The sequence below is a fragment of the Salvia miltiorrhiza genome, chromosome 7 (assembly GCF_028751815.1).
Source record: "Salvia miltiorrhiza cultivar Shanhuang (shh) chromosome 7, IMPLAD_Smil_shh, whole genome shotgun sequence".
Lineage (NCBI taxonomy): Eukaryota > Viridiplantae > Streptophyta > Magnoliopsida > Lamiales > Lamiaceae > Salvia > Salvia miltiorrhiza.
The window spans coordinates 1,468,884-1,496,571 of NC_080393.1; the positions used below are offsets into that span (position 1 = coordinate 1,468,884).

Here is a 27,688-nt window from a genome sequence, read left to right on the forward strand (position 1 = left end):
TGCATTAAGATTATATAAAGGTAATAATAGTTATAATTAAGATTTGTATTCCGTATACCACCTACGGAGGTGAGATACAAAATCCCTCAAATCAGTATAAAATTTTTGGGCTTTAAATTTATAAAGGGTCGTGTGTTTCGTATTATTTCTTACCAAACAAGATATTAAGGTGTCATAAGTATATTATAAACCCGTCCTAAATGATTTGCATAATTCTCAATACACCAAGATTTGTAATTCCAAACCCCACTTCACTAATGGTTTTCTTACATTAATTATTTTCATACAATTCATATGGTTTATTATGATTATTAATAGGTGCGGATATTTTTGTTAAATAACCAAGATATTTTGAGACATAAATTATAAATCTTCGATGAAAAAAGTACCACAATTTAGGATAAAAATATAATTCTAGTATGGGCTCATCTCTAGCAAGTTCATTAATCATTGAACTTTTAGATCGAAGTTACGAGGAAGTAAATTAAATTAAAAGACAATCTCAAAAAAACTATAATGATTGTTACCAAATAAGTTTATGAGACATCATCATTCAACACATGTCTTCTGCATCCATGTTCCCACTTGTGATTACCAAACAAAGTATTACGTATTAAAACCAAATTAATAATCATCATTAGCAATCTTAATTCATCAAGGTGTGAGAGATTAATCAATCAAATTGTGGAATTAGTTTAGCTATGCTTTATTATTTGTTTGTTGATAAAGACAAAGAGATAACATTTCCTCACTTTAAGTAAGCATTATTGCTCCCAATTTGAAGTGTGTAAACATTAAGACATGGACAAATCTAGAAGGCTCCACTAATTTCTCACTAAGAAGGTTAATTGCATAAATAATTAGTCCTTGAGATTTTATTATATACAAAATTTTTCATTTTATCAATGAGGACAAAATCATAATATTAAAAACTGAAGATGTGTTTTATCTTAAATACCCCTAGTAAGAGTTTACCATTAAATATATACTAAACTAAGTAAAAAAATTGAATTATATATTTTTAGATAAATAATTTAACATATTTCTAAAAATGGAATGAAAAATTATAGTATATTTTGATTAAAATAAATTATCCATTTTTAAATAAAATTATACACTTAATGATGACTTTTAAAGCAAATTTAATGATAAATTATTATTTAATATATATATATATATAAATTTAAATAAAAGCCAAAATTCTTATTGAAAATACAAACATGTAATGGATTTTTTTGTTCCTAATATGCACATATATATATATATATATATATATATATATATAAATTATATTAAAATTATGGAATGAAAAATGTATAAATGGTAATAATATCTTTTATGTTGAAAATTGAATATTTATATCATTTAGCATCACCTTTTTAAAATTATCACTGGACCAGCTTCCTCATTCATGATTTTTTTTTTCTTTCAAAATGTTAGGTTTTTTCTTTCACATGCCACATTTTATGATAATGTTATTATTGTATATCTACCATGCCTAATTAAATGAAAGATTAGATAAAATATGGCCCCTACTCCGTTATGGCTTTAAATGTCACTTGACCAAAAATTTCCTAACTATCTAGATTTTAATGTTTCAATTTTCTTTAAGTCGCTTTACTTCTGCAAAAAAAATAAAATAAAACTATAGAGATTGGGATTTATACCCACATCCTAATTAAACATAATAATTGCATAAAATAAGTGGATTTGATAACAATAAGATAGCTCATTATCCGACAAACTTAAATCATACTACTAAATAGAAATTGAAAACAGAGTATTTACCTTTCTTTCTTTGTTTTTTATAACAATGTTACATCACTTCCTACAAAGGAAAAAGACAAGAAAATATAATTTTATAATTTGGTGGTTCTGTGCTAAAGTGAGTTGTACTGTTTACTGGTATTGATGTTTGCGCTCCACCGGTTTGTACCATCCATCCCCTTGAATTACCACAAACTCTTGCTATGCTATAGCTGGCATATAATGTCTCTTTCTCTACCTTCAATAATACTTATATTACTTAATGTCAAAATTTGGATGAAGGCCATATTGTTTGGACCCTACATGTGAGGGAGACGTTGCACTTTATAATATTTTTTTAGGGGGGAGAAATTTTTATTGATGTTGTGACACGCCAGATGCAGAAGTAAGGAGTGATCGACGCTGCACAAGACACGGACGGAGAGGGGCTCCTGTTAATGCTTCGAAGCGGAGGGTGCATGAACGAACCAAAACACGTTACAAATTTACATAATATGATGCGATGATAGTCGATGAAATTAACATTTTATTGATAGAAATTCGTGTGCATTCAGATGTACGGTTCAATTTTCGATTGGAATTTGATTAGGGTAAATGCACCGGAGCGTGCCTCAATTTCCTTATATAGTTTCTCATTATTAATCCACTCCAATATAACAAGATACATATTTTAAATCAATTTGATTAGAGGATATCTTTTTTATAAATTGACTTAATTTGTTTGTTGTGAATCATTGATCATGATAGGTATGCTATGCACTTCAAAATCAAGAGTGAGGACAAATTTTAAATCAATTTAATAAATGATCCAAAAAATCTTATCATTTAATCAACCATAATGTCACACTTGGACTCACACCAAATTGTTTTCAAACAAAACATATCTAAGTGTAGTGTCCTTCCTACCAAAGTATTTAGCACTTGTGTGGCAAGAAATCAAGAGAAAAGGCCATCTTTTGATGGGATGAAAAAGCAAAACATTGGGGCCTAATTGCTTTAAGATTCATATTGTGTTTTTGTTTGTTAGTGAATTGGACACCTATATGCATCCATGTCCCCATCAAGATTTCCAACCAAGCTTTTGTAAAGTTTCACCTATTTTATCGGTAGATATTACATCGGGTGAAATATGTTAACTGCATTGCATACTTAATATTTATATACACACGATACAATCTAACACGTAGATGTTACGTCGGATGAAATATGTTAACTGCATTGCATGCTTAATATTTATATATAGAATCTAACACGAATTACATACAAGAAGTTTATCGATAGTATTACTTATTTAAATGTGCTCCATCGAATGTCATTGTGGCCCACGAATAAACAAACATGCGTCGATATCGCCGTTAAAAAATATCGAAGCCCACAAGCGCAAGGCCCACTTCACATTTGACTAGTCTTGGTATGGAGAGCCAACCCCATGTGCAGTGTTTTGTCTTCGTAAACTTTGTCTACAAATGCCAAAGTTTTATTTAAAATTCAAATAAGATAATAATTTTCCCAAGAAAAGTAAAATAGTTATGCTTATTATGTTTAGGTAACAATTTAAATTAAAAATAGTTCAAAAACACAATGTTAGATCCATAGCCCAACAGAAGCAAGAAACGAGCCCAATTGAATTCAAAAATGGGCCTAAATGGGCCCTGATCCATAATATCAGCCCACTTCAACAACAAATAAATTATTTCTCTAAAAATGTGGGGAATCAATCAAAGAAAGCAAAGCAGATTTCATGTAATCTAGCATAGTAATACAATGTATACAAGAATTAATAAAACAAGAAGTTTTATTAGGGTAAACAGCAAAACTATATTACAAGCATGTAAAAAAAGAGGTGAAAATGGCATATATCTTACAGGATTACAATGGAGGTAAGCAAGAAAGGTTCCTCCTAGAGAGAAAGAGAGAGGATTCACTGGTTTGGAGTGAGAGACGGGAACGATGGTATCGACTCGAGGATGAGCTTCCGGCTGCTCCTGAGGCCGGGGGACGTGCTGCCTGCATTGTGAGGTGGGGACACTCTCTTCCGGTTAGGGGAGGATGACTGGACGCCTCCATCGGGAGACCCCCCGCCTTGGAGAAAGTCGGGGATCTCGTCTTCTCTGATTGTCTCGAACTTTGGTGGTGGTGGGAAGAAGCTCGACTTCCCAAATCCTTGCCTCGGAAGGAAACTCGAGGAGGAGGAGGCGATGGAAGGGAACGAAGATCGTGGTGGCTTCTTCTTTGAGGAAAACGGGAGCTGAGCCGATGACCTAGGAGATGGAACGAGAAACAAAAATGCATTTACTTTGTATGCCACTTTCGATAGATAAAAATAGTATTAGACTAAGACCATCTCCAATGGTAAACCGAATCCCATTTTGGTGTACCAAAACCTCTCCAATGGTACACTAAACTCAAACTCAAAATGGGTTTGGGGCCACCATTTGAATAGTATTACACCAAATTTGGTGTAACACTATTCACTACACCAAAACACTTTATATAATTTTAAGAATTACAAACTAACCCCTCTTCTTGCTATATATTGTTTTGTTAATTTAGTAGGTTTAAATGATTAGAATGAAAGTTAATTTTTTTTGTTAATTTCGTAGGTTTATAAGAAAGGAATGAAAGTTAAAATAATAATAATAATAATAATAATAATAATAATAATAATAATAATAATAATAATAATAATTTAGTTGAAAATAGAGTTTTAATTTGCAACAATAAAATAGATTAATTTTTAATTACATGACATATTAAAATGTATAATACAAGAATATTTAAAATAATATTAATAATATAAATACCACATCACATAAAAACAACATAATTAAAATTACACAACATAATTCGAAAATCAAGCAGATGCAAATAAATAAACTACACGAGAAATACGAAATTAATGAATTTGTTGTATTTTATTTTCAAGTTATGTAATATTTAATGAATTTTATTTTAAAGTTTAGTTTTTTTTGTTGCTTATTTAATATAATAATAATAATAATAATAATAATTAATTTCTGTATAATATTTATTTTAATATGAAATTGTTAATTAAAAAATTGGGGCAAATGTATAATTTAAAAGAAATACATAGGTATGATTGAAGAAGTATAAAAAGTAAGTGGAAAGATAATATTTAAAGAATATTTTTTTGGGTTTGAGTTTGGTGTAAATGGTTGGAGAAGAATTACTGTTGAATGTGACATATACTGTAAAATGGGTTTGAGTTTGATGTAAATGGTTGGAGATGGCCTAATCGACCATATAGTATACGTTGGTTCGTATCCTGTATTCCTTCCGTCCACAAAAAAAATAAATATATTTGCCATTTTGAGACGTCCACAAAAATTATTCTCTTTCCGTGCTGACCCTTTGTAAGATTATTTTTTTTGGTCGGAGGAAGTAATACTCAATCCTATGTATGTTCACGAGACTCAGTTAGCGCAGTTTACCTTCCTCCACGTAAAGGCGTTGCAAGAGGCGCGGTGTCCGTGTTGTGTTCCACGTCGCTCTCCATTGCACTCTTCTGCAAACACTTGTCAGACGAGCTCTTCTCAGACGCTTCTGTTTCGTCTTCCTCTTCGGCTTCAGCTTCCGTGCCTAACATCACACCAAATACAGATTCAGAAAATGCAAAGGATCGGCGCCTTGTGAAGTTGAAACACGTAGATGGAAACTCACCGTCTTTTCTACCAAATGCATTTTTGCACCCTTCGCATCTGCAGTTAACGGAGCATCCGACGCCACCCTGCAGGAAGCCGGAGCTCACCAATCAGCTGACGAGATAAGAGAAGGATTCCTACGTAGAAAGAGGAGAGACGAACCTGATAGCATTCGCAGTATTTCTTCAGGCAGCCTGATTTTTTGCAGTTGCATCCTCTCTTGTGACGAGCAGAAGCCGGAGTCTTGCTGGAGTCATCCTGATACACGGATTCACGAGTATATCTATGAGCACAAGCAATCATAAGACAGGGAAGAAACGTCTACGAAAGCAACTAACTTACCCCAATTTCTGATGGCGAATCCGATCCTCTGATCACTTTGGGAGCAAAAGCAAGAGGATTTCTTGATTCGATTTGTTTGCGCGTTGCAAGCACAGTGTCTTCGTAGATAGGTTTATTGAAGCAATCTATACAAGCACACGGCTCTACGCAGTACACCCCAGCAGCAAAGCATTCACAGTAGCTGCACGTTAAATCGGATTCATAAACCATAATCGGGGTGGATGTAACGTACACCCGTATGCACACATGTTTTTGCCCTAAAACGATAACATTATTATGCTATGATGCATAGAAGTACTCACAGTTTTAGACATTTTGATCTCTTGCAGTTGCATCGTTTACATGACTCGCCTTCCCCAGCTTGCTCAGTCCTACGTCTGAACGAGCAACGAGTTAGAACGAGGTACACGAAAACATTGATCTTGAAACTAGCTGCTGCTTGGGAAAAACAAAACAAAATCAAAATCAAAATCAAACAAACAAGAATACCTCTTCTTCTTTGGACTCCCCTGATTGATCTCTTCATTTGCTGCGTATGCAGATAGCGGGCAGGCATCTTCCGCGGGTAAAACAGCATTTTCCATGCTATCGACATCTCTGTCTGATGTGGCAGCAGGTAAGATGTTGTCCAGCAGTCCTTGACCGACACTCGATGGGTGAGATGGGTGGAGATTCACGACTGAGCTGGGACCAATCAATAACCGTGCAGACGATGAAGAATCAGGGTTAACAACTTTATAGTCCTTAGGCGTCGTTGCAAGAGCATTTAGATGCAAGCCAATGCCAGGCAAAAGACAACGTGATGACTCGTTCCCCCTGTTTACGGAGGCTAGCTTCTGGTCGTTGGAGGTCGTATTGCCATCAGAGCAGAGCCACACGGAAGAATCAGAGACGGGATTCTCTTCCAAATGTTTCCTACGCGCTCCTCCCATCTCAAAAACCAAACAGCGCCTTCTCATACCGCGATAGAAACCAAGTTGCTATAAAAATAATTCAAACACCTTAAGTTAAAACTTTTTAAAGGTGAAATACAAATAGCAAAGAACATGTTGAAAATAGAAATTATTTCACCTCATAATCCATTTTTTCATCAGAATTGCTCATTGATGGACCGGCAATTATAGTGTTGTCCATCTCGTCTCCTTCTCCGGGCTGAGTAGACAAAGTTTCAGCTTCATTTCCCACGGCAACATGCTCGCCAGAATCCACTGCACAAATCAAGTGCAAGTTCTGCATATCACTCTTAATGCCGGTATAGAAACTCGTCCCAGGATCGACTGATTTGCTGTAAGAGTCTCTATCAACGGGAGATTCAAAGACTAGCAGCTCGGAGGTATCAGAAATCATATGCTCCCAATCACAGGACCCCGCGGCTTCTCTGTTTTGATTCACCCCGTCAATATTCACTTCACCCCTCTGTGGAGGCTCGCGTGTCAACTGAACAAGGGCTGAAGAACTGCAACCGTAATCTGCCATGCCTTTGCCTTCAAGACCACAGCCAGGTCTTAAGTTGGAGTTAGGGCTAGCACATTCATAATCTTTGGCGAAATCCACCACAAACTTCGAGCAATCATAAGACGGCTCAGCAGCCACGTCACCATCACCACTCTCCTTTTGGTCATCCAATTGCTTACTAGCATCTGCATTCGCCTTATTTGTGTCGAGTTTGGCCCCATCATCGGAAGAAAACTCAGGTTTTGATGGATCGGAGAGCTGATGCCTAAAACAAAGCAAAACAGTTCAAACATAACACGACCGGATTAAATAGGGTATGGCATTGCAACAATAGGAGGAATTACCTCCGGAGAAATCTGGATTCCCGTACAGAACTAACGTGAGGCGAAGTGAAGACAGATGGAATGGACGCGAAACTAAGAGGGTTGATCGTCTGAGTGATGTGTGTGGATTTAACCGGCTTGATAGGGGAAAGACTGTTGAGGAAGGTGAAAACCGGGGAATCCTGCACGCAAAGAGGATAAACTCCATTGATCAACCAAGATAATATGAAACCACCAAATTATCTATCCAAACAATTAACCAAAAATAGCAAGACTACATTCACATCACGAAAATAGAAAGAAAACGATGCCCTCTGCTGAGTGAAAGTGTTGATTCTACTATGGATTCACTGAAGGGATAAATAAACACAACTCATAAATGGTTTTAGAAACAGATATGTTAATGATAACTCATAATATAGGCACAGGATTTGTGAAAAATCAAAGGAGAGCTGAGATTTAGAAGGAAATGATATTTCTTTTCACAGTGATGGATCATAACTGGAAAAAATGAGATAGTTATCTATCTCATTGGTGCATTTGCTTATAGACAATTTTAGAGAAAGAAGATGGATCCACACTTTGTGACTACAAGCAAACTAAATGCTCTCTAAAGACTTCTTCAAATCTGAAGAGAGAGAGAGAGAGAGAGCTATCTGAGGCATGCATAACAAAATGAACAAATTGCATAACCTTTGAGGTCCAAAAAGAGGAGCAATTCAAGAAATGTATGTTTATGCATCGAATTGCTCGATGGTCTTCTTCTTCCCCATTTTTGCTCCAACAATTGAAGAAAAAAAAAGAAGCAAAATGACAATATTGAAGAAACCAAGTCAAACCAAACTGACCAAGATTTTGCTGGGATTAACTTTTGGGCAGCAGATCAAATCCCACAAATCCAAGATTCCTACGCCCAAAACCCCCAAGTGAAGAAATTTCATCAAAAAAAAAAAAAGAACCAACCTCAAACTAAACTAAGAACACCACATCCAAGATCAGTTGAGAGAGAGAGAGAGGGGTAAGAAAAAACCCATCCTTTGAAAATTCAGTGAAGACCCACTTCACAAAACAACACAAAAATTAGAACCCTAAAGAAATGCAGAGCCCCCAAAAGGCCCATTTGAATAACTCCACACAATGCCAATAAAAATGCAAAGTTTATGCTCAATACACCAAATTAAACCTCAAATTTGCTAATGGACGCTGCGATCTGGCTGTTCTTGCTCCTCTCTGGCGTGTCCATCACCTCTAGCACCTCTCTGCTACTCTCCTTCGCATAAATCTCAACCCTCTCCTCCATCCCTTGTTTCTGTGGAGGATAGATAGCGCTCTCCCTCCCTCTCCCTCTCTATCCCCACTTCGCTTGCTTCCACACCACACCTCAAGAGAGAGAGAGAGATAGAGAGGGGAGAGAGAAATGGGTCAAATAAGAGAGAATGAAATTCAAGAAGAAGCGGGAAACGCAGTGCAGTGATTGAGAGTGGAGTAAAAAAAAGAATGGATTTTTCTTGTGCTGACAAAAGCAATGTCCCCACCACCCACCAAAACACACACAACACACACTCCTCTAAGCACAGCTGTTGCCCATGTGGTGAATTTATATGCAAAGCAAAAAGAAGGCAACGTTAAAGATGTTGTTGGGAGGGAAAATTAACAAGAAACAAACAAACAATAGAGAGAGAGAGAAATTACACTTGGAGAAAATAAAATTGGCTGTAAAACTCAAATACCCTAAACTGTAATTTCCTAATAGAGGAACTCATTTATTTTCTCCCATCCGTTTCTTGATTTTCTCATCATCTTCATCATCATATTTGACAAATTAGGGTTTATCATATATTTAGCATGAGAGGGGGATTGACTTCTCCAAGAAAATCTATTGATCAGTTTGGCTTTCAATGCTCAGTTATGCAATTTTTGTGGGTTTTTACTTTTTTTGTTGATGGCGGTCGGTTTCTATGGAGGCCAAATCTCTTTCTGTTTTATCTCTCGCATTAGTCAATTTTATTGAATTCGAAGCAAATGAATTTCCTTTTCAATGTGTAATTAATTTATTAATTAATTGAGTAATTAATTTATTAATTAATTGATTAATTAATCAAACAGTTTCTTTTCCTGGCCTAGTTGAGAATTCTTGCTCATTATGTCTATTTATGTTAGTTCTATATTCAGAATATTTGACTACATTGAGATCTTCTTTTTTATTTTTTCATGTTTTTTGACGAGTAATTGATCGAGAATTTATCAATTTTAGGGGATGGATATTAATTAAGGTGTATATTATTTAAGTATAAAGTAGTGAATTGTTTATATTAAAATTAAAAATTGAAAATAGTTTTGTTATACTCCATTATTTAGGGGATGGAGTAGTATTTTTGTTAAATTAAATAAATGAAGCTTTTTTGTTATACTGCATGATTTATGATATATGTTGAAAGGGTTTGTCATTTGTTGAATTAATGTCCCAAAATAAAATGAGATATTGAAAATGAGAATCAAATTGAAAAATAGAACGTTCCATTTGAAACGAGAGACTATATAATTTCAAGATTTTAATAAAGAAAATAACGTAAGTGTGCCTCCTAGTTATGGAGTAATTAATACTTTCTTATAATATTAATCAATAATTAAATGAAAATGACATCGACCAAGTTTTTTTTTTTTTTTAAACTAAGGGACTCACCTAACTCGCTAGCTTAGTTTTTTTTTTAGCATTTCTCACAATAAATGCATTTATTAATATTTTTTTTTCAAAAGAGAAATGCATTTACCAATAATTTTTTTTAATTACAAGAAGCAATTAATATATAATTAAGGGTTAAGGTGCAGATAGGCCCCTCAAGTGGAGGCCCTCAGAGCGTTTCAGTCCCCTTACTAACTGTATGTGCAGATTGGCCCTCGAACTCAAAAAAATGGTGCAGATCACCCCCTCTGACTTAACACCGTTATGGGCCGTTAGTCAGAGGGGGTGATCTGCACCGTTTTTTTGGAGTTCAGGGGCTAATCTGCACATTTTCCCTTTTTGGAGTTCGGGGGCTAATCTACACACCGTTCATTAAAAAAAATCACATCTCATCTTCTCCGACCAACTTTTTCGGCGTCAATCGCCGTCAGATGAGAAAAATCACGAAATCAAGTTCCCAAGCCCCAAATCAGGAATTCCAAATCGGTGTCATTGCTCCCGAAAATCACATAATCGAAATGGAAACTCGAATTCTCCCTCGAACGTCACCGCCCCCCAATTGCAGAATCACCCCCAACGAATCGAACTTCGCCTCGCCGTAGGCGGTGATCGTGACCCCAATCGAGATCGAGATCATGTTGGCCATGGTCTCTGATTTGGAGGCGTCCTTCTTCAACAGCACGCCGATAGTCTAGATGGCGACGGGCATCGTCGGCCTTTATCACCGGATTGAGTGCCTCAACTTTGTCATTTAATATGCCTCATCATTGACTCGTAGCCTGCATTTACCAATAATTAATTGTGCATCCTACTCAAAAGAAAAAAAAAAGTTATGCATATCACAAAACTTTTTAAGTCGCATTAACTAGTAAATTATCTCAATCATTTAATAGGATGATTAGACGAGAATCGACAAATAATGGATATGAATTCAGCTGTGGCACTTTCGTAGATACCAACAATTTAGATAATACAATGGTATTTCTATAGATAATGTTATAACAAAATAGTTAAAAATTATTAAAGACTCCTCTTATTAACTAGAATACAATTAGTATTTTTTTTAATATTAATATACAATGCTTATCATATATACAAATGTAATGTTATATAAAGAGAATCATGATGCTCTTAATACAACATGTCACATAACTAAGTATATACAAATATTTTTGGCTATGTCAATATGATTGTATCCCAATTCGCAGCCAACAATCCAACATAGTATAGTGGCAAAAATATTTTGATTGATTGCATACCCACTATACTATGTCTATCGTTTATGTACCTATTAGCTATTAGGGGGAGTCATAGCTCTAGTTTGTTTTCTTTTATTTTTCAATATCTTGATTAATATATAGTGTTTTAGTTAAAGTAGATTGGTTGTTTTAGCTGTTAGGCTTTAAGGCTATTTTGGTTTTAAGTACTACCCAATTATTGATTGGCTCAATTGCTTGTGTTTTATAAACCATTTTAGTTCATACATTTATAATTTAAAAATATGATACTTTAAAGACAGCGAACATCAATTCAATTGGCAAAACGTTTCCCCTCTCACCAATAGATCGAGAGTTTGAATCACCACAAAAAAAGTAATAAAATTATAAATATATAAAACCCACTAACTCATTTCACTATGGGATGACATCACATCTCCCCACCCCCATCCAACACCCACCTACACACACCACATTTATAATATATTTAGAGCATCCACATTGGTTGAATCAGTTATTAATTCATCTATATTTCGGGACCACTTATGAGTCAATGACTGCATGGGTCTAACTTATCTTGCTAGCTCATATCAATAGAGAGATATGTATTTTTTTTTAATTCACGCATGTAATACATGCGCCAGGCATAAATTGAAGATGAGTCGGGCTCATTCAGTGAGCCAGAGCTCGAATCAACGAAACCTGCATCGTCAACTCATAGTTTGGGCTGACTCAAGTCAACCCTATGAGCCGACTGACGAGGATGCTCTAAGAACATAATGCAAAACATCTACTACAAAACTACAATAATTGAACTCTTGTGCTTATATATGTACATTGCCGGAAATGCCCCCCAAAAGTCTTTGCTACTTAGAAAGTGATAGTGTACATATCTGTCAATTAAATTCATTGTTCCCTTGGGCGCGGGAGAGAATTTAAAAAGTGGGCCCTACAGCCCATTTGCCCGGGCCCACATGACGATTAAGGTTATGTTTGACTAATTCTTTACTATGGAATATATGGTCAACCCAACTAAACAAATCATAATCTAACTATCATAGGAGTACTATTTTTTTAATGCACACTTCAATTTATTCGAAATCACTATACATTTGTAATAATTAAATTTTAAGTAATGTAAATGCACCGTATATCTGAATGTACATAAAATTTTACCTAATTTCTAAGTACAAGGTTAAAGTTGACCCCATATTGTGATTTAGGTATAGCATGATTTTTAATCAAATTTATGATTTAATTGGACCTTTTTATTTTACTCATGGGAATATTATGAAATTAAATTACATATTAAGTCCATGTTGATGTGAGTTAGATACACTATCATGATCTTTGTCACATAATTTTTCACTCATGATCCAAATGAATAGAACACACAACAAAGCATAGATGATACAAATTTATATTGGAACTTGGGCAGCTCAGCTCAGTTGGAACTTCACATCAAGAAAGTGGACCCATTTTTAATTTTAGATTCATTATGACTCATCTGCAATTTTTGATTAGTTTACAAGTCTCAATCCTATAATTTATTTATTTATTTAGTGTTAGGGATTAGGCCATTTAATGATTTATTTGTCTTGTAGACAATCTTAGGGTTGGGAAGTAAATGGATAGATCTAACTGGAATGGTGGGGTGGTTAGAAATTATCTGAGGAAAAAATAAGCATTATCTATTTGGCCATATAATATTATTTATTTTGGTCCCTACTTAGGAGTATTACCTAATAATTAAATTATTATTGATTCAAGTCCAAACCTAAGGATATGAACTACAACTCTACTTAAATTTGGCACTTGAAAGTATACCCATGCGACATTAATTAAAAAGAAAAAAAAAGAGGTTTTAGTTTTGGAGTTTTGTCATGTTCGTAGGGAGGCCAATCGGGTCACCCACTATTGCGAATTTCGCCACCTGAGACTCACTGTTTATAGACAGAAGTTCGCACCGCTTGGTGTGCCTTTGTATTTCTTCACTCCAATTTGAATAGAGTAGTATGACCGCATGTGCATATACTAAATAAAACATTTTTCTCCCATAATAATTAAAAATCAATCGGCAGAATTTAATTTATGTGAAAATTAATTCAAACTATCCATTTAGTTACTACTTCAACAAAAAAATTAAGTATTAATGGAAATCAACATTATACACCCAAAAAAAAAGGTGCAGATGAAGATATACGGACTATTATCCACCAACTTTTGATTTATTTGCCAAACTTTTTACTTTGTCGAATTCTTCTAAATAGAATGGTACTTTTATTATATAGTCCCCTTTCATTAATTTGTCACGTGACTCTCTCTCACCTCCTTCTCCCAAAGACATTAATTTTAATCATCTATAGTTTTATTAGAAATGTTGTGATTCGTATGCTTTCCCAAATTCCCACATTCTTTCACACTACATCTGTAATGATAATGTCCATGCATGCTTGGTCTGGCACGTGACAAACCATTCATCATTCGTCTTTTTACTTGATTTTATAACAAAAAAGTTATTTCTTGATAAAAACATTTTATAAATATAAAATTAAGTAATTATATTAATTTTGGAATTTTAGTAAATAAAATCATAAACTATTTCAAAAATACAATGTTAACGTATCTTTTGAAGCATGACGAATTAAATCACCACATTTTCAATTTTTTTAACTTTATCTCCTCAAATTGTTTTTTTGATAGTCAGAATGCTGAATTTGAACTTACAGTCGGTTTGTACAATTTCAATTATTTTTCTCACAGATTATAAAGGGACTGTATCTTGTATCCACACCATAATTTTCAATATTTAGCAATTTTATTGCATACGACGTCGTAACATGAAAATTACATGATGAACTAATTCACGTAAGCTCCAACTAATAATTCGGCAATCAGAAAAAATTGCGGGGATGAAATTCTAAAAATTTAAAAAGTGGTGAATTTGATTCGCCACTCTTCAAAAGTCATGTTTTGTAATTTTGAAATAATGCGTGATTTATATTTCTCAAAAGTCCCATTAATTTATACTCCTACTACTAATCAATTGCATAATATATATTTATTCAAAATATATAGTAGTTAAGACAGTACCACAACTAATGATAAACATTTATACTTGACGATCAGCCATAAATATAATGTGTTATAAGTAAAGTAAAGATTATAAAGCAGGAGTAAGAGAATTAAGGATTAAGGAGAACTAATCATGCATTTTTGGCCACTTCGATTAATATTTAATGTTAAATTCTTTTGATTAGAATCAAATATGTACCTCTAATCATGAACTAAAATTTGTCTTCACCCTCCAAGACTTTTGGTATGGGGTCAGATTCCATTCAAAAATTAATAATATAATTAACAGTTGACTAAATGCATATAACACTAAATTTAGTGAAGAGTGATGAAATTACAAGTCGAAATAGACAAAAAATAAAAGGAGTTGTTAGAATATAAAATGTTATTCTAGGTAGTAGTGTGGATTAATTCAGTCCAAGGCACAAACAGCCAGCTTTATTGCATAAAATATCCATCTAATTTGACAAAGTTAGGATTAGGAAAATGGGCTTTTTATCTCACTGATTTTTCATGGAACTTTGTGCTAACAATGTTTGTGCTCTAGCTAGGGTTTGTCCAAACGCAACAAACTAATGTAACAAGAAATACTTGTCACATTATGACTCATCTTGTTATTGTCCAAACTCATATATAACTCGTCTCTTATTGTCCAATGATTTTCCCAAAAAAATTTAAGATTATTGGGTGTTTAACATATAAAGTATCTGTACTTTTGTGATATTGAGTTCGAAACTCAGAGGGGCACAATTATAGTGTATTTATAAATTTTGCGAAAGTGCAATATTTACTTTATAAGTTCAGTGTAGTTTTTTATTGTATCTCATCATGTAGTTAAGTAGTTATGCAGTACTATCAAATGTAGTCCACACATTTTGTTCATGTGGACACACTAAAAACACAAGACGAAGCCTTCTAGGACACATAACATGGAGGAGTGTTATTGTCTCTTAATTATATGATGGTTGAGAATTTTTTGCAATTTTTAAAATTTTTAATGTGTTTTTAGTATACATAATATTGAACATAGTATACACGATGTTAAATACAAATGTAAATAACGTTGAATGCAAAAGTGCATCATTATATTGAGGAGAGTTTGGCTCGAGCAAGTTTTATTTGCCAGTAGGGCTGTAAACAAATCAAGCCGTTCACGAACTATTCGGAGCTCGGCTCGAAAAAAGCTCGTTCAAGTTCATTTAGAGAAGTTCGATAAATTAACAAATCAAAAACTTGAGCTTAGTAGTATTCGGCTCGTTAGCTCGTGAACATGTTCGTCAAGTGATTCAACTTGAAAAATATAAATTATTAGTAAACACAACTTATATTTATCTATTAAAATTAATAATAATTGTATTAAATCTCTAATTAATTTTGTTTGTTATAAGAAAATAATTAATATATTTATTATTTTGAATAAAATAATTTATATTTAAAATAAAATAATCAATATTTTGAATATAAATATAAATTTAAAAAGTTCGTATAGGTTCGTGAGCCTCAAAGTATTCGGTAAGTAAAGTTCGAGATTCGATTCGATACTAAACAAATAAAACTTGAGCACATCACTATTCGATTCGACTTGATTCGATTACACCCCTATTTGACAGCGACTGCGGCAACATTGGATTGAAGAGGCGCGCAAAATTGAATTTGCCGTCGGCGACAACGATGCCGCAGGATCCCACCGTAAAAGACGATTGGCGGATCTTGAGATTCTTATTGGACTACAAGTATTATAACACACCCTATGAATATAATATTATAATACTTTATAAATATGAATACATTTTTTAATTTTTTCGCATGCAACATGACAAGTCAAGATTTCTAACCACTCAAGCTTCAGCTTGAGAAATAAAATTAATTCCGATTCATATGGATCACATGACCAGAAAAAGTCTAAATAAGTAGTAGTAATATTTATTAATCAACAATCATATAATTTTAATAATTTCGTTTGCTTATTACCATAATAGTCTAACCATCATTAACTACCCATACGGATTTAATATTGCACTCATTATAGTATATGGGAATGACGTGGAATATGAAGTCTGATGGTACTAAACATTAAAGTCGAATATAAAATCCGACTATTTAACTTACTGTTAAATTGGTTGGAGACTACAGAAGTAAGAGATTGATATATCAAATTATTACAATAATATATAGAAAATCAAAATATATTAAATCATAATTTGAGGATTTGTCATCAATGAACCATGCATATCTATTTAACGTTTTTTTTGGAGGGCACTTCCTTTAATGGGTTTTAAATATTTATCTCCTTCAAAAAAAAGAGGACTATATTTAATTATCTCGTTTTACATATATCTGAAGTGATCTTACTTTGTTAGAGATGGTGCCATCTTTTATTTTATTAAACTATAACATATTTAATTTCTTTTACTAATAAATTATGGCACCTGACCACCTCTGAATAGGATCGTAAATGAGGCAAATATTTTTGCTCGATTCGAGATTCGATTCAAAATTATTCGATTCGTATTCAATAACAAATATTCGATTCGATTAGTATTTTAATATGTATTTCGATTCGACATTCGTTGATATTCGACTCGATATTTATATTTATATATATACTATTGATATATAATATTAATATTTTAATTATAATTTTTATGGAGTAATATCTAACTTCTAATTTTAGCCATCCTTTCAAAAAAAAAAAATTGTAGTTCTAACCCTAATTAGAATTAGGCGCGCCGCTCCCTCACTCCATTTTCAGATCTGAATTCAGCTCTACTCATCTCTTCTCCACGCCGCGCCTGCATCGGTTTCTCTTCTCCGCCGCGGCGTCGTCCTCCCCTCCATCTGCTCCTGCTGCCGTTTGCTAGCAGCTCCGCCGTTTTCTGTTCCTGTTTCACTCGCTCATCGTCGCGCCGCCTCGTACCGGACGGCCGTCTCCTATCGCCGCCGCCGCCTGCTACTAACCAGCGCCATCGTGTAGCAGGTTAGTAATCCACCATTATTTTGTTTCTGAAAATTTGTATAAGAATGTGGTAAAATAGCTTTGTTGTAAAATAGTTTATGTATTCATTTAGTGTGCTGTTGCTGTTAATCTGTTACTATAATAAACGAAGATGTGTTGTGTGATTAAGTTTTCTGAGACTTGAGAGATGTGGTGGCTTGGGAAGCTTGTTTTGATCCGATTTTATTTGGTTTCAAGGATTTTGTGCGAAGTGCCAGCAATGAACAATCTGCCCACATTGATACTTGTGGAGTTAAATTTTACAATCACTTAATTTTATATATGGTTACAACCATTTACAATCACTTAATTGATTGTGATGAGTTCTACCTTTAGATGTTTTTGGTGTTCTAATTATTCGAGATTTTTATTTATTTGTGGCATTCCTCATTAGGTGAGTTGAATATCAATCAATCTACTCTTGGAAGTTGGAAATGAGTTTGATTGTAAGAGCCAGGCATCGTTTGTGCAATGGAGCTTTTAGTAAACATATATACTCTCCCATCGTTGCATCTCGTTCTCCTAAGTCGATAACCAGACACTTTGCTCAAGCTGCAAAGTCTGAGAATGATGAGGAAGAAGAAGTAGAGATAGACCAGAGAAGGCTTCCAACTGATTACGACCCTTCAAATTTTGATCCGACAGAGCACCGTAGTCCTCCATCCGCAAGGGTTTGGAGGCTCGTTGATGAAATGGCTGGGCTCACTCTTGCTGAAGCTGCAGAGCTCTCTCTTATAATGAGGAGGATGTTGTCGATGAAGGAGAATGTAGTCGTTGGGGTCATGAAACCAGGTGCCGGTGGGGTCGCTGGAGGAGCAACGAAGGCTGCAGCAGCAGCAAAGGAAGACAAGAAGCCTGAAAAGACAGCCTTTGAACTGAAGATGGAATCTTTTGACGCAGCTTCAAAACTCAAGGTGATTAAAGAGATACGGAGTTTTACAGACTTGGGACTGAAAGAGGCTAAGGAGTTGGTCGAGAAGGCACCATCCGTCCTTAAGAAGGGAGTGTCGAAAGAAGAAGCAGAACAAATTATTGAGAAGATGAAAGCAGTTGGGGCGAAAGTCGTCATGGAATGATAGCTGCTGCTTCGCCTGCTGTTGGCCCAGTGAAGGGAAGGCGTCTAGTCCAAAAGGGGCTGCTACTCTTCCCGTTCAAATTTATCTTGATGGTAGGATCGATAGAGAATAAAACTCTTATCGTAAGGCCTAGAATTATTGGGATATTGAGATCCTAAGGCCTAGAATAAAACTCTTGTCCTAAGGCTTTTGTTCTCTTCAGACATCCTCTCCTCCACTCCAGTTATTGGGATATTGAGAAACAATGTAGTTTCATTGTTTGGATCTAGTAATTACAATGTATGTTTCATGCCCAAATAGATGTTCTTGCACAGGAATGTGCTTTTACTTCTTGTGACTACGAAGTTAATTGATGGGATTTCTTTGATGTATATATGTCACCTACATTTGTTTGTGATTGTGAACAAGATTTTGTGGATTTGTGCATAGTTCTACTCCTAATGTAGTTTATAATAATCAACGAACTCTAATGGAAAAATACTTCCTTCGTGTGCGCGTGTGTTAGTCAAGCAGTAGAGTGGTTAGGCACCTAAGACTAAAGGTCTTGGGTTTAACTGTTCAAGTCTACTGTTTGATTATAACGTCTAATTTTCCTTTTTGGGATGTCACTTTTATAATATTCCAACCCACAAAATAAAATAAATTACTTTATTTTTTATTTTTATCTCTTTCTTTATTTTATTTTCATTTATTTTTTCACTATTTTCTCTATTTTTCTTCTCATTTACTTTATTTATATTTTTTTATTTGCATGCCCCATTTTTTGGAAGGTTATAAACGAGACGGAGGAAATGGTAGGGGGTTAACATCAAGAGGTTTGTGTTTTACATTTCAATCCCTATCCTTGTTGAGGAGGTCTCCTGTACAACTGGTTGTACTTGTATGATACAACAGGGTCACTCAAGACCAATATTCGTACCCACTTGGAGGTCCTAGACTATTCAAACCCAAATACATATAGTAAGTGAGTTGGATCTGGGCAGGATAAGAACCGATTGTATCATACAACCGGTTGTATAGGAAATTTTGTGATCCTTGTTGGGCAAGTTCACCACAATCGCTTGAAGATGAGATCTATTCCTGCTGCAGATACATGACTGCGTTTTCTTGTATTCACTCTGATCAGCGTTGGAACAAAGGAAGGTGTATAGAATAGGATACATAATACACACAATTTTATTTTATTTTTGAAGAAAAAGGACAGAAAGAAAACTTAAAGTTTCATGAATACAATTTAATAACTTTAGATTAATAGTATAAAATATGCTAAAATTCGTCTATGAATCCGTTCTAAAAATTCTTTTATGCAAAAAAAAAAAATTCAAATTAGATCGCATTGATATGATCTTCTGGACAAATGGACACATAAAAATTATACTATGTTGGTTACAAAACTACCATACAATACAACTTTGCAAATATATTGTTTAAGTGAAGCATAAACGAAATTATATTATTTAAAAAATAAAATAGTAGAATTTTTTTAAGGGTAAATAAAAAGTAAGCATGGAGAGAAAGAAAGCCAAACACGTGCATTTTATTTGCATAATTACTGTAACAGCTAAGACAACAACCACACTGATGAAATATTAATACCCTATGATTATAATATTATTTTACTTTATAAATATGAATACATTTTTTAATTGTTTCGCATGCAACATGACAAGTCAAGATTTCTAACCACTCAAGCTTCAGCTTGAGAAATAAAATTAATTCTGATTCATATGGATCACGTGACCAGAAAAGTCTAAATAAGTTTTAGTAATATTTATTAATCAGCAATCATATAGTACTTTAAAATAATTCCGTTTGCTTATTACCATAATAGTCTAACCATCATTCACTATACGGCTACGAATTTAATGTTGCACTTATTATACATTATACATGAGAATGATGTTGAATTGGTATATCAAATTATTACAATAATTTATAAAATACTCCCTCCGTCCATGAAAGAACTTCCTAGGAGGGAGTGGCACAGGTTTTAAAAAAAATTATTGTTGAGTGTATTGAGAGTGGATAAAAGATAGTTGAGTGTATTGGGAGTGGTGAAAAGGTGTTATAATTAATATTGAGAGTTGTGAAAAGTGAAAAGTAAGAGGATTATAAGTGGTGGGGTATAGTTCAAAAATAGGTAGAAAGTTATTTTGTGGACGTCCCAAAAAGGAAAGATAGGAAGTTCTTTCGTGGACGAAGGGAGTATATAAAAAATCAAAATTTGAGATTTTTTCATCAATGAACCATATCTATTTTGCACCTTGTGAAGTTGAAATACCTCTTGTACTCCTTTTATTACTTTTATAAATTTTGTCGGTTAATAATAATAATAATAAAAGAAGTTGGTCTTGAATGCAACATATTGCACCGTGCAACATAATAGTGTAAAGGATCTGAATCGAAGCTCCATGTCGAATCAGCCGCAAACCGATCATGTTATATGATGCAACATGTTGCACCCAAATTTTTGTCTAAAAAAACCCGATATTTACTACTCGCATTAATATCGTAGATATATAAATTTCTTATAATATAGAACACAAACACAATAGAAAATACCGAGAAATTCAATCCACTTCTTTGCAGGCTTTAGCATAATCTCAGTATTTATTAATAGAGAAGTATATAGAGTTTAATTTTTATTTTATTTTTTTCAAATAAGAAAAAAATATAGTTTCCAATTTTAACATTTGAGTGACAATATACATACCACTACTATTGAATGCTCAACTACCAAATTCCGTAGTGGACATATTTTTGGGGGTAATTAAAAGGCTGAGTATATTAGAAAGTGTCATATCACAAATTATTTACTAACTGTAAATTAATCATACTAATCGAAAAAATAGATTAATTGATCTTTAATGTAGCACCACAAATTCAAGTAATTAGAGATTATAAATATGTGATCATATCATCAATTAATTACTAGTACTATTTACTAGGGCTTACCAAATCTCCATGAACCAGGGTTACACAGTTAAATTAAAGTAGTAGTATTTTTTTTCGGAAGAAGTAATGATTATAATATTAAGATTAAAAATATGTGATCCTCAGTTAAAGCATTATTGGAAATAGTAATTCACTTCCTTTAATGTTTTTTTTTTCTTTTTCTTTTTTTTGGAGGGCACTTCCTTTAAAGGTTTTTAAGAAATGTATTTAATTATCTCGTTTTACGTATATCTGCGTGTGATCTTACTTTATTAGAGATGGTGCCATCTTTTATTTTATTAAACTGTAACATATTAAAAAAAAAATTTACTAATAAATTATGGGACTTGTGGATATGGCCATGGAATCAATCTTCAATTTTTTTTTTAATATTCCGATTTGACGGTTGTTTAACCAAGAAAAATAAAATAAAATCATCTTGGTAATTACCGAATCAAAGTGTATTCAATTTGTTAAATGAGAGTACCAAAATCTCAATTCCCATTTAAGCACAATAAATACTTATATTTAAAGTATGGGATAAGGATGTAAACGAATAGAATCGAATCGAACCGAATATTATTGAATTCGATTCATATTTGTAAAAGTAATTGCATAATCGAATAGTATTCGATTCGCACACTAATTCACGAATATTCGAACCGAATCGAAAATTCGTTTAATTTTTTACAAGTGTATTTTAAACAATATGAATATTCGACACTATTCGATTCGACTTCCTTGATTCGAATCAAATACATTCGATTTACGATTTTGATTGAATTATATTTGAAATCAGTATTTTTAGTTTATAATCTTACCTTTGATTTAATTTTCTGTGTGTCGTGAACTTTGGCCAATAATAATGTCGAGTTTGCAGCCATAATAATAGTATAATATATTAATATATTTTATATATTTATATTGTACCCCTAAAACATCAATTTAATACCCAGTTTAATTTCCAAGTAATTCCTTAAATAAAATCATCCACATAAATAAATCCAGGGGCGGAGCCAGGGGGGTGCCCGGGGGGGCTAGAGCCCCCCCCCAAAATTTTGAAAAAAAAAAAAAAAAAAATTTTTTTTTTTTTAATAATATGTCTAAAAATGTTGTTATTATTATTATTATTATATTTGTATTTTAATAAAAAAATGTCTAAAATGTATTGAATGCCCCCAAAAAAATTTTTAGCAAATGTTTTGAACTATATTATCTATGAAAATGTTGTTATTATTATTATTATTATATTTGTATTTTAGTAAAAAATGTCTAAAATGTATTGAATGCCCCCAAAAAATTTTTTAGTAAATGTTTTGAACTATATTATCTATGAAAATGTTGTTATTATTATTATTATTATATTTGTATTTTAGTAAAAAATGTCTAAAATGTATTGAATGCCTCCAAAAAAAATTTTAGTAAATGTTTTGAACTATATTATCTATGAAAATGTTGTTATTATTATTATTATATTTGTATTTTAGTAAAAAATGTCTAAAATGTATTGAATGCCCCCCAAAAAAATTTTAGTAAATGTTTTGAACTATATTATCTATGAAAATGTTGTTATTATTATTATTATATTTGTATTTTAGTAAAAAATGTCTAAAATGTATTGAATGGCCCCAAAAAAAAAAAAACGGGGGCTACCGCCCCCGAACCCCCATTACAGTTCAGCCCCCCCCCAAAAAAAATCCTGGCTCCGCCACTGAATAAATCCTACTATTAATTAGCACACTTCACAATATCAAAACACGCGTAAATAATTAGCAAAGATTCACAAATCAAATCTACCATAATCCGAATATTTAGCATTGTGTAGAAATCATAAATCTTTTATTACCCGCGAATTAAGAATTAAGATTAAAAAAAAAAAAAAAAAAGGAAACTGAGCCCAGTTTCAACCCACTACATCACTCGCTGCTGTCAGTTTTCAAGAGCTGATTTTTTTCCTTTTATTTTTTAATTTTTTTTTGTGCCTTCGAAATTGGCGAATTTCCATTAACATTTCCTTCCCTTTTCACGCCTGAACTGAAAGTTACAGTAGATGGGTTCTCTGACACTGTGCTAGAATACATATATATATACTCAACGGCTATATTTAATGGGTTTCATTGGTCGTTGCTGCTTTGATTAGACTTTCGTTTGTTTAGTTATATTTTGCGGGCTTTTTGTTTTCTTCTTTGAATTGCAGAGAGAAGGGAGTGAGTTGGGGGAAAAAATGGACTACAATTGCAAGTGAGTGCTCTTCTTGAATCTCATGTGTAGATTAGTTGCTTTGCATTTCCTTTTTGTTGATGTTGTTTTTTGTGGGTCTGTGATTTAATTGCTGCTTTCTGGGGGGTTTTGGTGTGATTTTAGTAGTGAATGCGTTTTGGGCTTTGATCTTTTGCTGATTTTGGTGGTGAATTGCGATTGATTCGTGGGTTGAAGTGTAGGAGAGCAAGTATTGAATATTTCTGAATGATTTTGCTGTGTTTGTAATTTTGGAACTCTTTTTATCTTGAACATTTGCAAGTTATGCAACATTTAGCTTACGGATGCTGTGTTTAAGGTTTTACTCGATCTTCTGAATGATGTACATTTTGGTTATTTATGTTGCAAAGTGATTTCGGGATGAATTCGATTGATTTGTGGATTGAAGTGTAGAAGAGCAAGTTTATGTTTCTAGATTGAAGATTTCTGAATGATTTGCTGTGTTTGTAATTTTGGAGCTCTTTTTGTCTGGAACATTTGCAAGTTATGCAACATTTAGCTTACAAATGCCGTGTTTAAGGTTTTACTCGATCTTCTGAATGATGTACATTTTGGTTACTTATGTTGCAAAGTGATTTTCGGGATGAATTGCTCGCGTGATGTAGCGATTGATTCGTGGATTGAAGTATAGAGGAGCAAGTTTATGTTTGTAGATTGAATATTTCTGAATGATTTGCTGTGGTTGTAAATTTGGAGCTTTTTCTTCGTCAATATTTGCAAGACGTTCGACATTTTTTGCTTGGAAATGCCATGTGTAAGGCTTTAATGGTATACATTTGAAGGTTACTAATGTTTTTGTGCATTCCAATTCACATGTTACTAGTGAGATGTGGGATTGGCAAGGTGATGATTGCAGTCTTGAAGATAATACGAGCATAGGTGAATCCGTCGGTCCTACTCTAGATCTATCCTTCACTATATGTTTAACTAAAAAAAAAGCGTATCTATTATGTGGTGTTGCTAAGGCATTGATATGTAGCTCGTTTCTTACTGAGCAGAAATACTGACCGGTTTGAGCCAAAACGAAGAGCAGCTCCCTTGTTCTTTTGATGATGAAACTACACCGGTCAAGGCTTGTGGAGATTTAGCTCACCATGTAACCAACAACGGTAGGATGTTATATTTGCTTTCTCACCATTCCTATTTGCTATATAATTGCAATTAGTTTGCTTTAGTCTTTTCTTTGTTCTTATTGAATACTCCATTTTTCTAAACTAGTTATTTTACTTGAAGAGTACAATGAATGCTGATTATGTATTGGGAAAAAGTGATTCGTGATCTCTACGTAGTCAGTCCTAATAATGCATTGTCTACAATATGTTCATGCTTGTTCGGGAATGAGCCTTACTGCCAGAATCTCGGTCTGAATGAATCATGTTTTATCTAGGCATTAAATGGATTATATGCGTAAAGTACTTGCATAATCAGCCTCGTTTACATTAGAACCAAGAAAAAGGTTTGTCTCGTGCACAATTGACCTTCAATCCATTCTAAATGAATTGCAGAAGTTACGGGGAAAGAGTTAGAAGAAAATAGGGAGCATCCCTATCAAGTAAAAAGGCGTAGGATGCTACAGTTTGAGTCTGAAGTCCTCGATTCTCCTCCTTTCCATGAGGAGATGTTTCTGAGATCTAAGGTGATGCTACCTAATGCTCGTCTTTTGAGAATTTCCATTGCTTAGGCTGTGTGGTGCCAAATTTGATTAAAGTATCACTCTGCCTTCCAAAATGCTTTATAACAAGCGAATTCCATCTCAAGTTGTCATGTCATGTCTTGTCTAGTCTAGTCTATCATCATGCTTCATTCTTCCGATGTTCTTATCCTCGATGATTTTAGATGAATCGTATATGAAAAATCTACATATATAACTGCATGCCGTGTTGAAGTCAAAGATAGTCACTAATGCGCTCTTGTTCAATGTTCAGGAGACGCAAGATTCACTCGAAGATGCTATCACTGATATGTCGGAGTGGGTTAACGGATTTGCAGGTTCTTTTCTTATTTAGATATTAAGATGCGAATGGAACTGATTTGTCGTATCTAGTTATGATTCCGATATTTGAAGCAGGCCCAGCTGAACCCAGCAGTGTGTATCTGGAAGAAGGGTGGATTGCGGAGTGCTTCAACGATGACGAGATGCATTTCAACGCTGAGGATACGTACGTCTTCTTAATTTTGTTCTTCCAGTTGACAAGTGATGGTTTTCCTAACTAGCTTTTCCCATCAACAGCAGTAGTGCTCCCGAAGCATCTGATGTTCAGGTCGACAACGGAGGTACACAACACACTCGTGCCTGTCGATTATGGCTCTAGATTGTTACAGTTGCTGCATACTCTTACTTTAATTCCTTATAATGGATAATGTGGTGTTGCAGAGGATTCCAACACTGCTCCCGAATACGATGCTAATGCAATCGAGAAACATCCAGTTCATTCCCCAGGAAACGTAGTTTTCAAAGGTAATGTTTTCTCCACTCTTTTCTTTTTGGTTCGATTAAGATGATTTGCGTGGATAAACCTCAAGCCTCGTCGTTTTCATCTATCTTCGACACGAGCAGGTAGGAAGTCATACATGCGCACACCTCCTAAGCTAGCCTCGTCCGTTGTCTATCCATTCACCTTCATCAAACCATGTGGTGTGCACGGAGACGTGACCTTGAAGGACATAAACAAGCGGATACATACTCCGCCCAAATCAAAGCAAAACGAGCAAGACCCTTCCGTTCCTTACCCCACCTCAGCGTTTTCCGGGAAGCCCGTTGTCGGGAAGACCAAGATCCGCACAGAAGGCGGAGAAGGCAGCATTACAATTCTTCGGACCCGAGGGTAAGATGCCTTTACTGACTGCGTGCTCGTTTATCTTCGTCTCTCTTACTCGTATGAAGCTGCAAGAGTTGCTAACTTTATGGTTAATATTGCTCTTAGGGTTACATTAATATGTTGTTGTACTCCCAAGATTTTCTTGGCAGAGCTGTGTTGTTTGCATATTTTCTGTATGCTTTGGAAATTACTTGAGGATTTTGAGCTTCAATTTGATCTCTTTTATAAGCATCTAATTCCTATCTTGTAATTATGGCTGAACTTATAAGCTCGTTAAAACATCTTATAAATTATTTGAGGGCTTATAAGTTCTTGAAAAATGTTTAACAAAATAAGCTCTTAAAAAGCTTATGAGACGAGAAAAAAATAAGCTTTAATGGCTTATAAGCTCTCAAAAAAGTAAGTCATCAACTCCATCTTATTTCTTCAAGAACTTATAAGCAACAATTAATTTACACAAATAATCTTACTATGTTTTGTTATTTTCAATATATACCATTTCCATTTCATTGCTCCTAATCCATTCTCTCTCTATCTCTCTCTCTCTTGTAAGATTAGTTTTCAAAATGTTGACAACTTATAAGCTCTCGAGGCCTTAATTTTATTAGTCTTGTAACATAATATCTTCTCAATGATGGAACTTGGTTCTTATGCTCTCATTTTTTTGATAAATTACATAAGTAAATGGCGAAATTTAAAGATTGCACGACGGTGGACTTGAATCCAGGCCTTGGGCATTAATTATCTGTAACCTACTGTTAGACCGACACACGCACACATATTCTTATGATCTTATTTCTAATCTATTTTGTTCAAGAGCTTTGTTTAGAAATAAAATAAAATAAGTGAAAGTAGGACTCGTTTGTTTCACAACATGAGATAACATTTGATATGTTGAACTATAATATTTTCATACAAGATTTGAGTATATCATAAATATCTAGTATTATGCTTTTTTTCAAGCTTGCAAATTATCTTTGTCACGTATAGCAAATGAGGTCTTAGGATAAATACACCTTTAAGTTTGTTCATTGGGTTTCCATACTTTTATTTCTTATAAAATTAAATTTTATTTTTGAGG

At 33.9% G+C, this 27,688-nt stretch overlaps 3 protein-coding genes across 8 annotated transcripts; 2 read left to right on the top strand and 1 right to left on the bottom strand.

The window, feature by feature from the left end:
* Positions 1–3,485: 3,485 nt before the first annotated feature.
* Positions 3,486–9,527, bottom strand: LOC130991425 (protein tesmin/TSO1-like CXC 2). Of its 5 annotated transcripts, none has more exons than XM_057915644.1 (11): positions 9,280–9,516; positions 8,733–9,126; positions 7,571–7,731; positions 6,843–7,491; positions 6,261–6,751; positions 6,074–6,148; positions 5,772–5,952; positions 5,592–5,687; positions 5,449–5,515; positions 5,220–5,367; positions 3,486–4,028 (listed from the first exon to the last, which is right to left on the bottom strand). In XM_057915644.1, exons 2-11 carry the CDS (start codon positions 8,847–8,849, stop codon positions 3,689–3,691), a joined length of 2,325 nt encoding a protein of 774 aa, XP_057771627.1. In that variant the 5' UTR covers positions 8,850–9,126; positions 9,280–9,516; the 3' UTR covers positions 3,486–3,688. The 5 variants fall into 5 exon arrangements, with proteins under 5 accessions (XP_057771627.1, XP_057771625.1, XP_057771626.1 ...); XM_057915642.1 differs by having other exon boundaries at positions 9,242–9,495; XM_057915643.1 differs by having other exon boundaries at positions 8,733–9,527.
* A 7,479-nt stretch (positions 9,528–17,006) lies between these two features.
* LOC130991426 (uncharacterized) lies at positions 17,007–18,966 on the top strand. Its single transcript, XM_057915646.1, has 2 exons — positions 17,007–17,501; positions 17,914–18,966. Exon 2 carries the CDS (start codon positions 17,954–17,956, stop codon positions 18,593–18,595), a length of 642 nt encoding a protein of 213 aa, XP_057771629.1. The 5' UTR covers positions 17,007–17,501; positions 17,914–17,953; the 3' UTR covers positions 18,596–18,966.
* A 4,363-nt stretch (positions 18,967–23,329) lies between these two features.
* Positions 23,330–26,818, top strand: LOC130991427 (protein XRI1-like). 2 transcript variants are annotated; one of them, XM_057915647.1, is made up of 9 exons: positions 23,330–23,770; positions 24,612–24,667; positions 24,787–24,897; positions 25,294–25,424; positions 25,714–25,777; positions 25,857–25,947; positions 26,019–26,062; positions 26,163–26,246; positions 26,346–26,818. In XM_057915647.1, exons 1-9 carry the CDS (start codon positions 23,754–23,756, stop codon positions 26,615–26,617), a joined length of 870 nt encoding a protein of 289 aa, XP_057771630.1. In that variant the 5' UTR covers positions 23,330–23,753; the 3' UTR covers positions 26,618–26,818. The 2 variants fall into 2 exon arrangements, with proteins under 2 accessions (XP_057771630.1, XP_057771631.1); XM_057915648.1 differs by having other exon boundaries at positions 26,022–26,062.
* The last annotated feature ends 870 nt before the right edge of the window (positions 26,819–27,688 follow it).

Coding starts and splice junctions, on each gene's coding strand:
- LOC130991425 (XM_057915641.1), bottom strand. CDS start 8,849: ATGGAGGAGAGGGTTGAGATTTATGCGAAGGAGAGTAGCAGAGAGGTG. Junction 6,149..6,260: donor GGGAGTCCAAAGAAGAAGAG/GTATTCTTGTTT, acceptor TTGCTCGTTCAG/ACGTAGGACTGAGCAAGCTG. Junction 5,516..5,591: donor AATACTGCGAATGCTATCAG/GTTCGTCTCTCC, acceptor GGCTTCCTGCAG/GGTGGCGTCGGATGCTCCGT.
- LOC130991426 (XM_057915646.1), top strand. CDS start 17,954: ATGAGTTTGATTGTAAGAGCCAGGCATCGTTTGTGCAATGGAGCTTTT.
- LOC130991427 (XM_057915647.1), top strand. Junction 25,425..25,713: donor AGATGTTTCTGAGATCTAAG/GTGATGCTACCT, acceptor TTCAATGTTCAG/GAGACGCAAGATTCACTCGA. Junction 26,247..26,345: donor AGGAAACGTAGTTTTCAAAG/GTAATGTTTTCT, acceptor CGACACGAGCAG/GTAGGAAGTCATACATGCGC.